The sequence below is a fragment of the Cyprinodon tularosa genome, unplaced genomic scaffold (genome assembly GCF_016077235.1).
Source record: "Cyprinodon tularosa strain WSP-4 unplaced genomic scaffold, ASM1607723v1 ctg764, whole genome shotgun sequence".
NCBI lineage: Eukaryota > Metazoa > Chordata > Actinopteri > Cyprinodontiformes > Cyprinodontidae > Cyprinodon > Cyprinodon tularosa.
Genome location: NW_024039523.1, coordinates 1 through 13,220, shown reverse-complemented (window position 1 = coordinate 13,220; position 13,220 = coordinate 1). Strand labels below are relative to the sequence as shown.

Genomic DNA, 13,220 nt, shown 5'->3' with positions numbered 1-13,220 from the left:
AGAGATCAACTTTAGCATCAGGAAGTATCCAAGGTGGAATTGCTGTTATTGGAACTGTCTGACATATATCTAACTGATTTAATTTAATTTCATTAACTTTAGTGTTTATTACCCATCCAAAGCTCTTTAATTGTTTCTTTTCCTTTTCCCATCCAGGTTTAAGCACCTCTAATGTTGGATGATCCTTCCTTTGTCCCTGTAAATTTGACCAGTATGTTAAAGATAATTGATCTCTTCTAACTTTAAGTGGCATTTCTCCCATTTCAACCTGTAATGCTGCTGTTGAAGAAGTTCTAAAAGCGCCAGTACATATTCTTAAAGCCTGATGTTGAATGCTATTTAACTTATGGAGGTTTGTATCTGCTGCTGAGTTATAAACTATACATCCATAGTCAAGAACGGACCTGATTAACCCAGTATAAATAGCTTTTAATGATTTTCTATCAGCTCCCCACTCTGTTCCAACTAAACACCTCATTATATTTATTACCTTCCTACATTTATCGATTATATTCTTAATGTGCACACCCCATGTCATTCTTTCATCAAACCACATCCCGAGAAATTTAAATTGTTTAACTCTTTCCAAATCCTGACCATATAATTTTAAGTTAGTTTTTTCATCAACTCTTTTCCTTGTAAAAAACATTATTTTAGTTTTCTCTACTGAAAATTTAAAACCCCATTTATATGACCATTTTTCTACCACTGAAATTGCTTCCTGAAGTTTCTTTACAATAAATTCAAAATTTCTTCCTCTTTTCCACATTGCTCCATCATCTGCAAATAATGAGAATCCCATTCCACCCTCTATTTCTTTAAACATATCATTAACTATCACTGAAAATAATAACGGACTTACTATACTTCCCTGTGGTGTTCCATTTTCAATTTTCCAACTCTCAGAATAATCCTCCCCTATCCTCACTTGTATTCGTCGATCTTCTAGAAAATTTTTAATCCATCGAAACATATGACCATTTATACCCATTCTTCTAATTTTAATTAATAACCCTTCCCTCCACATCATGTCATATGCTCTCTCAATGTCAAAAAATACTGCCACAACACTTTCTTTATTCACCTGTGCCTTTCTAATTTCATGCTCTAAACACAAAACTGGATCCATTGTACCTCTACCTCTTCTAAAACCACTCTGATAAGATGATATAAGTCCCTTCTTTTCAATATAATATATTAATCTTTCATTTATCATTCTCTCCATTATTTTACATAAGTTGGATGTTAACGCTATTGGCCGATAATTTCCTGGTTTTGATTCATCTTTCCCTGGTTTTCTGATTGGAACAATCACGGCCTCCTTCCAACTCTTTGGCAATTCCCCATCTTCCCATATCCTATTATACATTTCTAATAAAATATTTTTAGAAGATTCACTTAAGTTGCTAATCATAACATAATAAATTTGATCTTTTCCTGGAGCTGATAATTTATATTTTTTAAAAGCCCTATTCAGTTCTGTTATTGTAAACAACATGTTTAACGGTTCATTTGTATCTTCTATTTGCTGTAATAAATACTTGTTCTCCAAAATAGTCTTTTCTCTCCCTTTTTTCCCTTCTTGACTAATATTTTCAGAACTATGAATTTTAACAAAAGTATTTACCAACATTTTTGCCTTTTCTCTGTCAGTAACTGCTGTTATTTCTCCTTCATTTAATATTGGATATCCACTCGTTCTTTTAATCCCATTCATCCTTTTAATTGTTGCCCACACCTTAGAAATATCTGTCTCCCTCCCTACTGAATTACAGAAACTCCTCCAATAATCTCTTTTTGCATTTTTAATAATTCTTCTTACATTTGCTTGTAATTTCTTGTAGTTGGTCAGATTTTGAAAATTGTGATTTCTTTTTAATAATTTGAAAGCTTTATTTCGTTTCTTGATAATCTCCTTACATTCTGATGTCCACCAGGGCACCAACCTTCTTTCCCTTCCCCCACCTTTCTTCCTTATAGCCTGATTAGCAGCTTCTAAGATAGCATTACATATAGAAACATTTATTTCATCAATACTACTACTCATATCCACTTTTAACATTTTCATTTCACTACTATTCCTAAAGGTTTTCCAATCTGTTGACCTAAAACACCATTTCTTTATCCCTTTTATACAATACCTTTCTATATTTAACTTTATTTCAATCAAAATAGGATAATGATCACTTCCTATAGTTGTTTTATTGATTACTTGCCATAAACAAACACCTGCTATAGAATTTGAAACTAATGTTAAATCAATTGCTGACTCTGTATTATCTCTAAAATTGATTCTAGTTCCACTTCCATTCTTTTCTATTATGGTGGATCGGAAGCAACTTTAAGGTGTATACCGCCACCTACTGTACATGAGTGTGTCTTCTTCTTCTTCTTCTTGAACGAGTGTCCTTTCTGCGGTGTGGCTGCAGAAAGGACACTCATTAGGCTCCACGTGAACATGTCAGCACCTACTGGTAGAAAGCAGAACTACAGCTAGTAATAAAATCTGTGATTTTTATTATGTTATATTGTTTTTTCCCATTTTAAGTTTCTTTGAAATTGTTAATTGTTAGTGTGTATGATAAAATCTTTTGTAATTTGGTTAAGAGTAAAAATTTCTTAGAACAATCATTTAAGGTGCACAGTTTTTCTGCCATTTTAGTGAACTAAACTCAACTCAACTCGCAGACAGTGAAAGTGTTTGTGAAAATTGGGAAATGATGAGCTAAATAAAAGGTGTTAGTAATTTTTATTCAAACATAGTAGTTTTACAACAGTTTTGGGTTTTAATCGGGTTGGAAGTTCTGTTTAACCAATCTTTTGGCTAAACCGACCTTATTCTGCAGCGTTTTACCCAATCTATATTTTTACCAGGATAAACCAATGCAAATTAGTCTCATCAGCCAAAATAATTTAGTGTAATCTTAACTTTCAAAAGTCAAAAGGCAGGTCTTGAACCATCAACCTCTAGACTGATAGCCTGTGTCTTACAGAAAAATTGGCTCTGTTTGAATTCATGGGCTGCATCCTCCAAGGACACGGTCTACCTAGACTGGATCCTTCCAAGTCCGAGAAAATAAAGAGATAGGAAGAGTTTTGGCTGTGAATTCAAACAGGTCTACCCTTCGGCGGGTTTTACCGCCGTAGGTTATGTTGCTTAGAAACCGTGACCGTGACACATAAAGCAGGAAAAGAATGAAAACTGAAGTTTTGAAAAAAAACTGTTTGTTTATTTATTTCTGTTTTATTGAATGGAATAAAGGTTCCAACCACCGGGAGCAGGAACAAATAAAATCAAATGTAATGATAGAAACCTTAGTCAGTTAAATAACCTGCTGCTGTCATTCTGCACATCTCTGATGTTGCTGCTATTTTCAAATAACCATTACTGTAAAAATGTCCATAGATGGATATTGGTTATTTATTCTCTAGGTGAGCAGTTTTATATTGTTAAAACACTTTACAGTATTTTATTGTTTATATTTTCACTCGTCCCTTTTAATGTTATTCTTATACATTTTTCTAAGGTCTTCATTTGTGTGACCATTTTCAGTAATCTTTCTGCTGCTGTAAATTTGCCCATTGTGGGACAATAAAGAGATTTTCTATTCTATAAAAGGGGTAGAAATATATAAGTAAATTTAAACAATGTATGTTACCTCTTAATACTGACGTGTTAACACTAACTGTGTCCGGTGGCTTGCTCAGATTTTAAACAACACATTGTTTATTCTCACCAAAATAGTTTTAAACAACTACATTGGTTGAAAAAAAACAACCAATCTATTCTTAGAAGCTATCCAAACTCTTTCCAGCTGACAGCAGCTCTCCTCCAATCTCCCACATCTGGCTGCGTTGTCTGAACCACTTCCCGAAGCGGTCACGTGGTATCACGGTTGCGAGGCCTCGGACGTCGTCAGTTTTGGCCCCTCTCCTAAATGAATCACGCCTCGACACACGCTTCGGGGAAACGCCCACTCCATTACTCGACAGACGCCTCGGCTCATCTCATAACATCACTAGTTTTTAGTCTTTTTGGGATGGTTTTTACGAGCGCTGCTTTTATAGAGCCAAAGGCCCAACTTTAATTTTTTTGAAACAGTGAATCAAAGATGGTCGTTTATTGTCCTGCAGAGACTGCAGCAGGGAGCTCACCTAGATGCCGCGGCTCTGTGGAAGTGCAACGATTAAGCCAGAACTGGAGTTTCACTTCCACAGAGCCACACACAGCATGGAGGATTTTATACAGTTGTGGGGTTTTAACAACCTTTTATGTACTGTGTCAGATGATGGAGATCTTCATTTTAAGAAGCTCATCATTGAATGATTTTAACTGACACTTGTTTTGATCTCAATAGTGATTTTTAACTCACACTTGTTTTACGTCAATTGTTTATATGTTTGAATTGTGTAAATAAAGTTTTGTGCCTACGGGGAGCAGATGCTCTCGGTTCCAATGTTCCAATCTGGTTCTAAAATGAGAACCAATCAGAGCGCCCGGTCTCCATATCAACCAATCAGGTACCGGAGCGTTCGTCAGGCTTCGTCAAATCAGAGGCTTCCTCTGGTTCCGAAATCGAAATCAGACCTGTGTCGCGCCAATCAGATGGCTTCGGTAGTTCCAATCTGAGAAGGCCTTTCGGCTGCGCTCGTTCTTTATCGGAAACTGGTTGTTTTTAGCTTGTTATCAGCAGCAGCGGTAACTAATAAAAGCTGTCCGCTTTTATTGCGCATGGTAATAAGGATCCGATCGGTAAACTGACCTGATCGCAGGGCATGAATTATAAAAGAAATGATGGGGTTGTAATTCCAAATCATTTTAAATGATGTTTTAAGAGTGAATAAATTTAGTTATAAATAAAGGTGTAAATTTAGGTATAATTAAACATTTCTGTAATCAGAGTAGTTTAACAGCATTGTACCTTTTACTTTCAGTGAAGTTAAAATAAAATGAAATTGTACTCCTGTTATTTAGATTAGAATAGATTAAAATAGATTCGAATAGAATAGAATAGAAAAGAATAGAAAAGAAAATCCTGTTATTGTCCAATGGGGAAATTCTGGTGTTTACAGCAGAAAAAAAACATTATTTACTTTCAGTGAAGTTAAATAATATGAAATTGTACTCCTGTTATTTAGAATAGAATAGAAAAGAAAATGATGTTATTGTCCAATGGGGAAATTCTGGTGTTTACAGCAGAAAAAAAACATTATTTACTTTCAGTGAAGTTAAATAATATGAAATTGTACTCCTGTTATTTAGAATAGAATAGAAAAGAAAATCCTGTTATTGTCCAATGTGGAAATCCTGGTGTTTACAGCAGAAAAAAACATTATTTAAAAAAGGAGTGTGTAAAATAACATAATAGTGAAGTTTAAAAAAAATAAAATTAAATCCTGTACTGTAAAGTGTTTTAATGATATCAAACTGTGCACCTGGAGAATAAATAACCAATATCCAGCTATGGGCATTTTTACAGTAATAGATATTTGAAAATAGCAGCATCATCAGAGAAGTGCAAAATGACAGCAGCATGTTATTTAACTGACTGAAGGTAGAAACTGTGAAAAAGGAGGTTGTTAGGAACAGTGATGGTCCTATAGTTTTATAGCTGCCTAGTTCAAATGCTTTGGTACTCTACCCACCTCTGGTTAAATAAAATCTCATCCCTATAGTTTCTGTCACAAAGTTTGATTTTGTTGCTGATCAGTTTTCCTGTCTTTTTTTTCTCCAGATTAACATTGTTCAACAGTTTAAATGGCTGTAAGTAAATCTTTATTGCTATGATGCTCTGAGAACTGAAATGACTGCTGTATTAATGCATCTATAATTCTATTTCCCATATTGTGAATGTTTGAATGTAATATTTTTAGTCAGAGCATCCTAAATTCAGGAGGTTCCCCAGCGGGAGCCTCATCCTGAAGGCCACCACTGCTGCCCTGGCTCTGGGGTCCCAGAACGCAGCCCAGAGGGGGGCCCTGAGGGCCAAACCCGCCGAGGAGGTGGAGGTGGAGGCACGGGCCCGTGTCGTCCAAGAGGGTGGGGACGTCCTCAACGCCACCCTCGTCCTCAGCCGGTGGACACTGCAGTTCGGCAAGTATGTATTTAATTCACTTTTTAATTTATCTGTTTTCCCTTTGGGATGATTAAAGTAGTTATGATTTGAATAGAGGTACGCCGGACAAACGTTCCACTGGCTGCTGGAGAACGACGTGGGCTACGCCGTCCTCCTGGTGGACTCCCACAAGAAGGAGCGTGAGAGGATGAGGATGAGGAGCTGGTCCAGGCTGCTGGTGACATGGAGGAATGTAAGTAATGAGCATCTAATTTATCAGACTTTTGTTTACAAAAAAGTTATGACTGATGCTGATAGTTTTCTCCCATTTTATTTCACAAATGATAAAATAAACCAGATGAACCTGAAGTGAAACAGTAAGTTGGAGTCAATAAATAATTTGCTTTTGGCAATTAGCTGTAGCTCACTCATCACTAACTGGGCCGGTGCTTTTCACCCGTAGATTCCTCATCATGGCACCCGTTTCTTCTTCTTGTTTTCACCCAATCACACTCCTTCCCTGTCTTATCCTTTGTAGCCATTAATCATTACTAGCATCCTGCTGCTGCTTCTGCTGCTTCTTTTTGTGCTTACTGTGGGAGCTGCAGATGGAACTTGTGTTTTACTAAGACGTGTGTTTTGTTCAACATCAGATGAACAGGCGGGTCCTTCCACCGCCTCTCTACCTCAGAGGGTGTCCCCTGCTGGACAGGGGGAACCCACCGACGAGGAGCTGCTGGAGGCCACGCAGGAGCAGGGAGAACCTCTGCAGCCGCAGGATCCTCCAGAGCCACCCTCCACGCAGGAGACCCCGTCCAGACGAGACCCTGTACCCCCTGCTGCTGAGGTGTGTGTTGGAAACTTTTATCGTCGTTTCATCAGAAACTACAGCCAGACCGCCCTTCCATTAACTTCTCTGACCTCTGTCAAACGCATCTGTCAGTGGACTCCTGAGGCTCAAGCTGCGTTTGATAAATTAAAGTCCTTGTTTTCCAGAGCACCTGTGCTTATGCAACCTGACCCAGCGAAGCAGTTTATTCTCGAGGTGGATGCTTCAGATTCAGGTGTTGGAGCAGTCCTATCCCAGAGACTTGATTCAGAACAAAAGATCCACCCTTGTGCATTCTTCTCCTGTAGACTTTCTTCCGCAGAGCAAAATTACGATGTGGGTGACCGAGAGCTTCTGGCCATCAAACTGGCGTTGGAGGAATGGAGACATTGGCTGGAGGGAGCTGAGCATCCGGTTCTTGTATGGACTGACCACAAGAACCTGGCTTACATCCAGTCAACCAAGCAAGCTAATCCCCGCCAATCCAGGTGGTCAATTTTCTTCTCTCGGTTTAATCTCATCATCTCCTACAGACCCGGATCCAAGAATGTCAAACCCGATTCTCTCTCACGTCTCTACTCCGTCGATCATCCCGAGACGTCCGAACCTGTTCCTGCACAGTGGGGGTGGTCAACTGGGAAATAACTGACCTCATCAACTCAGCCCTGGCCACTGAACCCGATCCAGGTAACGGTCCCACTAACCGAACCTATGTTCCATCTTCCGTCAGGTCCCGTCTCATCCATTGGATGCATGCCGCCAAGTTCTTTGCTCATCCAGGAGTCAGCAGAACAGTAGCCCTTATCTCAAGACGCTTCTGGTGGCCCACCCTCCATAGGGACGTCAAGGAGTATGTGTTGGCTTGCCCCACATGTGCCCGTAATAAAGCCTCACACCAACCTCCTTCTGGTCTGCTTCAGCCGCTTCCTGTTCCCTCGCGTCCTTGGTCCCATATCGCCATTGATTTCGTCACCGGTCTCCCCATCTCTCGAGGTATGTCCACCATATTCACCATTGTAGACCGTTTCTCGAAGTCCTGCCATCTTGTTCCCCTTAGAAAACTTCCCACGGCCTTCCAGACAGCCCAGCTCCTCATCAAGCATGTTTTCCGTTTACATGGCATTCCCCAAGAGATCCTCTCGGACCGGGGTCCTCAGTTCATTTCCCAGGTCTGGAAGGCTTTCTGTTCTGCTCTCGGCTGCAAACCCTCTCTCACCTCTGGTTACCATCCCCAATCTAATGGTCAGACTGAGAGGATGAACCAGCAGTTGGAATCAACCCTTCGTTGCCTCACATCGAACAACCCCGTGGACTGGAGCCAATTTCTCCCCTGGATCGAATACGCACACAACTCCCTCAGATCTGCATCCACTGGTCAATCCCCGTTTCAGGTTAGTCTCGGCTATCAACCTCCACTTTTCCCCGCAGACGAGAGAGAGATTTCGGTCCAGTCCGTTAACCAGCACATCCGCCGTTGCCAGAAAATCTGGAGGGAAACCATCGCCACCCTCAACCAGTCCTCTCAGTCAATCAAACGCTTCGCCGACTCCAGGAGACGTCCCGCCCCCGAGTACACTGTGGGCCAGGAGGTATGGCTATCCACTCGAGACACCCCCCTCAAGGGGATCATTCTGGCATCAGTGGATGCTCAGCGAGGTTCGCCCTGCCACCGCCCTTGCCAGCTGTACCGTCCCCGGCCTGGCTCCTCACCGTTTACGGTTATGATGTGGCGGTGCGGCTGGAGGAGTACAAGGCCCGCATAACGTCCACCTTCGGGTCCATCCTGAAGATGGATTCGACTAAGAAGGTATTAGAAGGTTCAGTCGGCCGACCGTAGAGGTGTCTACACATCGCTTGCTTTCTTTTTCTGCCGCTTACACAAACGCATCTCTATCCAGGTGACGAAGAAGCTCGCCGGTGCCGCCGCCGACACAGCCGCCTGGGTTACAAATGTGGGTAACGAGCATGGCCAGGTCCTCATGAGCGTCCTCACCTGCTCTGAGGGGTCCGAGGGCCTGAGCTCCATGGCGGCTGGACTGATGCGGCGGTACCGAGACGCAGAGGTACCTCCCCCGCAGCTCATGTAAGTCGACCGGGACTGCTGCAGCAGAGACGGCGTGTCGAAGACAGCTGCCTTGTTTCATGTGAGAGTTGAGATGATTGAAGCTTTTAATATTCCTGCAGCCTCTTCATCTAACTCACCCTGATTTCTGTCGGGTAGGAGTGGGGGAACCTCGTGGTCCGTCTGGACATCTGGCACTACATGCGACGTATCGCATGTGGTGTCACGACGGAGAGCCACGAGCTATACCCCACCTTCATGAGGCAGCTGTCTCATTGCATCTTCGAGGTGGACCCTGAAGATGCCCGCCGTCTCACCGACGCCAAGCGGTCGGAGCTGGGGAGGGAGCACAGGATGTTCGACCTGAGCGACACCGAGGTGATCCAGAGGATCTCCAAGGAGGAGCGGAGATTGCACTGTCGCCCCAGGACGCGTGGGGCAGAGCAAACCACTATCCTCATCCAGAACCTCCTGGACACCTTCCGCGGACCTGCAGGGAGAAACACCCTGAACATCCCGCTGCTGGACGATCTCCGCATCCAGGACATCTGGAACACGCAGATGCGCCACCTCAGCTGCATCCAGGACCCGCCCGGCGTGCAGCTTTACACCCAGACTGGGACGCTGACTAAGGGTGGAGTTCGACTCCCCATGTATCGCTGTGCCAGGGGTTCCACCTCCCTGGAATCGTTCCACCTCCACCTGAACCGTTTCATCCCAGGTAACTGCAGCTCTTTATAGACAAGTCTATGTTTCTGTTTCATAAATGTGAATCCAGTTTGCTCTGATCCACCTGTTTCCTCAGGGACGTCTGCGAGTGCCAGATACTTTCAGGTGTTCCTGGTAGATGGAGTGGTGAGGTGGAACGAGGATCGAGCAGCTGCTGCAGCGCCGGCGAGGGCGGCTGAGGTTTAGGTGCGTCTGCATTCCTACAGTGGCCACCTCAAACACGCCCTCAACCAGAAGTGCCACAGGTTGCGTGGACACGATCTGGTTGAGGATTTCACCAAGCCCGCTGCGTACACAGGTAACCAGCAGAACGTAATGAGAGAGAGTTGTTTTTTTTTTGTTTCCTTTTTTTTTTTTACTGGCTCACCGTTCCTCACAGGGGAGCTCATCGGGGTGGAGTACCTGTTCCAGCAGACGGGCAGCGTGTTTGAGGATATAAGTGAGGATCCTGACACTCCGGATGAGACGGCTGCTGTCTCCACCGTTGAGGAAGAGGATGAGGGGAAACAGGTGGATGAGGAGGACCCCACCATCTTCCCACCAGACTCCCCCTCTTTCTCCTCTACAGCAGCCTCTCAGTCAGGAGCAACCAGGTCTGAGCCACGCCCATCCTCTCCTGGAAGCCAGGCTCACTCTCCTCCTCCTCAGGAACCCTCCTCAGACTCTGAGGTGAACACCACAACACACGCCTAATACGACTTTTCAAAGCCATCTGATTATCTTAGTTAAAAAAAGTTTTCGTTAGGTGGTTGACTTTTTGCTGTGGTTTGCTTTTAGGACGAGGTCAAAGGTCCTGATGGCCAGCCGGGATATCAGCACGTCCTGAAGCTGGCCCAGGCCTTGGTGGAGGTGAGGAGCCTGAACGGGCTCAGCGAGTCCAGGATAGACTGCCTCATTGCGCTCTGGCAGCGCCTGCCGGGGCCAGACAAGGAGAGACTGGTCTATCCTTCCATGTACCAGGGGAGGAAAGTCAAGGGGTGCTTCAAGCCAGCAAAGGGGAAAACCGTCCCCCATCCTGGCAGGCAAAGCCTCCAGCGGTTAGTTGGACACTTAGAAGCTTCTTTTATTCCCTCGATGTCTGCTATTTTGTTTAAATTTTCTAAACACTTTGCTTTCCCGGTTTTGCAGCTGCATTCTTGGAGTCAATTCGGGCCCCGCAAACTGGCCGGACACCAGCCGCCTGGTGGAGGCCATTTGCAGCCAGCTCTGTCGGCTGCATCCTGCAGCCACCCGTATCAGGGGGAACATGAGGAGCAGATGGTCCCTCATCCACGGTGACTACGTGGCGATACGGGAGACAGTGCTGGCATGCCCGAGACTGATGGCTCAGACCACCATGTAGCTCTTTGAGCTCAACCAAAGGACCATCTCCCAGTGGTGAGTGCCGTTTGACTGACAAAGTATTTTCACACGCGGGACACGTCCTCGGGCTCTGACGTCAGTCTGTGTTTGCTTCTGCAGGTTCAACCAGCGACAGAAGCAGTGGGAGAAGTCCATGCTGGAGCAGGGAGTTGGCCCTGTCCCGGCTCCAGCTGCTGCAGAAGGCCCACTGCTTCCATCAAAGGAGCTGTCCTTGGTGCTGGTGGGAGCGCTACAGCCCTTTGACTTTCAGCTCGCTGAGGAGCAGCCAGGGCCATCCAGCAGGAGTCTCCCTCCTGCTCCACCACCTCCACTAGCTCCACTTCCTCTGGCTCCCCGTCTGCCTGTGCTGCCCAACCTTGCGCCCCTCCCCTCTGCTCCACATCCACCCCCTCCTCCTCCTGTTGTGCCCAAAACAACACTTTACAGGAGGAGGAAATTGGCGGAGGCTGGGGAGGGGCCACCGAGACAAAACAAGGTGTACCTCTGCAGCAAGTGCGGGCAGCCAAAAAGACTGGACACCGGACACACCAGGGTGGGTGGTGTTTCTTACTGCGCCACAATTGGGGGTAAGAGCGTGGAGGAGTGGAAAAAAGAGTTCAAAAAATTATTTTTTCAAAAGGACCCCCCCCCCCCAAAAAAAAGAAAAAAAAAAGACATTTAATATCACATGTAAATAGTTTGTAGTTCATTTTATAGTGTTTCTTGTTATTGTGTTCCTTTGCAGGTTTTATTCTTAAATTGTTCATATCCATTGTTTATCTATAGCTCCAGTTCAACAACTTGTTTCATGGAGGAAACTCAATTCAGTCTGATTACAGGCAGGTGATACTCATCACCACTCAGTCACCATCAAACCAGAGGTTCTTCCATCAGCCTATTTTGGTAATGCTTGGTTACTGCAGCGACAAGTGGCTGTGGGCATCTAACTTCAGGACTCATCAGGCCTGCTGCAAAACAGAGCAGGTAAAGCAAAACAGAACACTCCTGCACTTTATTCTGTTTCATTTCATGGCTGTTTGTGTATTTAATGGCTATCTTTGGGACGCAAAATCAGTGGTCTTGTAAATAACTTGAAAGCACTTGCTGCAGCTTTGTGTAATACATGTGTTATGAACATTCCTGCACTTTATTCTTTTTCATTTCATGGCTGCTTGTTTATTTAATTGCTATCTTTGGGATGCAAAATCAGTGGTGTTGTAAATAACTTGAAAGCACTGCTGCAGCTTTGTTTAATACATGTGTTATGAACATTCCTGCACTTTATTCTTTTTCATTTCATGGCTGCTTGTTTATTTAATGGCTATCTTTGGGATGCAAAATCAGTGGTGTTGTAAATAACTTGAAAGCACTGCTGCACCTTTGTGTAATGCATGTGTTATGAATACTCCTGCACTTTGTTCTGTTTCATTTCATGGCTGTCTTTTGGATGCAAAGTTCTGTTGTGAATTACTGCTGCCAGTTTGTTTAATAAACGTCTTCTTTCTATGTATTTCACCACATCTATGCTTTATTTTAATATATATTTTTAATCAGCAAAAGACTGGAAGGTGATGGTTTGCCTTTGTCAGATGGACAGAGGAGCGTTTTTGCATCACTTTTGGCTCCTTTGCCGCCACCTGGTGGCGGGTAAGGGGAAGAACGGGATGCAAACGTCCCTCTCCCCCTCCCCTTTGCACAGAGAAGAACGACCTGCAGCCTTCAAAAACATCTGCTCAAATCTACTTTATATTGTTAGTTTTCAGCTCTAGGTGATTGCCAGAAAAGATCATGGCTGTATCATTAATGGTTTGTCTGTTACAACTCCAGAGGCCAAAATGGCTTTATCTCACTGTGAAAAGAGCATTTTGGCCTCAACTTCTGATTTGAAGCTTGGAACCAAAAACATCTGCTCAAATCTACTTTATATTGTTAGTTTTCAGCTCTAGATGATTGCCAGAAAAGATCATGGCTGTATCATTAATGGTTTGTCTGTTACAACTCCAGAGGCCAAAATGGCTTTATCTCACTGTGAAAAGAGCATTTTGGCCTCAACTTCTGATTTGAAGCTTGGAACCAAAAACATCTGCTCAAATCTACTTTATATTGTTAGTTTTCAGCTCTAGGTGATTGCCAGAAAAGATCATGGCTGTATCATTAACGGTTTGTCTGTTACAACTCCACAGGCCAAAATGGCTTTATTTCA

At 43.7% G+C, this 13,220-nt stretch overlaps 2 protein-coding genes and 1 long non-coding RNA gene across 5 annotated transcripts; all 3 read left to right on the top strand.

The window, feature by feature from the left end:
* The first annotated feature begins 6,269 nt into the window (after nucleotides 1–6,269).
* On the top strand, nucleotides 6,270–6,887 carry LOC119773523. Its single transcript, XR_005279423.1, has 3 exons — nucleotides 6,270–6,309; nucleotides 6,415–6,433; nucleotides 6,710–6,887. It is a non-coding gene; the product is annotated as an uncharacterized LOC119773523 (long non-coding RNA).
* Nucleotides 6,888–8,545: 1,658 nt separating this feature from the next.
* LOC119773545 lies at nucleotides 8,546–10,190 on the top strand. Of its 3 annotated transcripts, XM_038270536.1 has the most exons (6): nucleotides 8,546–8,692; nucleotides 8,784–9,029; nucleotides 9,107–9,508; nucleotides 9,551–9,668; nucleotides 9,753–9,974; nucleotides 10,056–10,190. In XM_038270536.1, the coding sequence occupies exons 3-5, from the start codon at nucleotides 9,149–9,151 to the stop codon at nucleotides 9,860–9,862; spliced, it is 588 nt and encodes a 195-aa protein (XP_038126464.1). In that variant the 5' UTR covers nucleotides 8,546–8,692; nucleotides 8,784–9,029; nucleotides 9,107–9,148; the 3' UTR covers nucleotides 9,863–9,974; nucleotides 10,056–10,190. The 3 variants fall into 3 exon arrangements, with proteins under 3 accessions (XP_038126464.1, XP_038126463.1, XP_038126462.1); XM_038270535.1 differs by having other exon boundaries at nucleotides 8,784–8,968; nucleotides 9,107–9,668; XM_038270534.1 differs by having other exon boundaries at nucleotides 9,107–9,668.
* Nucleotides 9,992–11,622, top strand: LOC119773525. Its single transcript, XM_038270511.1, has 5 exons — nucleotides 9,992–10,001; nucleotides 10,056–10,345; nucleotides 10,454–10,713; nucleotides 10,805–11,053; nucleotides 11,138–11,622. The coding sequence occupies exons 1-4, from the start codon at nucleotides 9,992–9,994 to the stop codon at nucleotides 11,016–11,018; spliced, it is 774 nt and encodes a 257-aa protein (XP_038126439.1). The 3' UTR covers nucleotides 11,019–11,053; nucleotides 11,138–11,622.
* The last annotated feature ends 1,598 nt before the right edge of the window (nucleotides 11,623–13,220 follow it).

Excerpts from the sequence above, each read along its gene's own strand:
- LOC119773545 (XM_038270535.1), top strand. The coding sequence starts at position 9,149 with ATGCGACGTATCGCATGTGGTGTCACGACGGAGAGCCACGAGCTATAC. Across the intron at positions 9,669-9,752 it reads CCTGAACCGTTTCATCCCAG|GGACGTCTGCGAGTGCCAGA; the intron begins GTAACTGCAGCT and ends CTGTTTCCTCAG.
- LOC119773525 (XM_038270511.1), top strand. Across the intron at positions 10,346-10,453 it reads AACCCTCCTCAGACTCTGAG|GACGAGGTCAAAGGTCCTGA; the intron begins GTGAACACCACA and ends GTTTGCTTTTAG. Across the intron at positions 10,714-10,804 it reads GGCAGGCAAAGCCTCCAGCG|CTGCATTCTTGGAGTCAATT; the intron begins GTTAGTTGGACA and ends CCGGTTTTGCAG.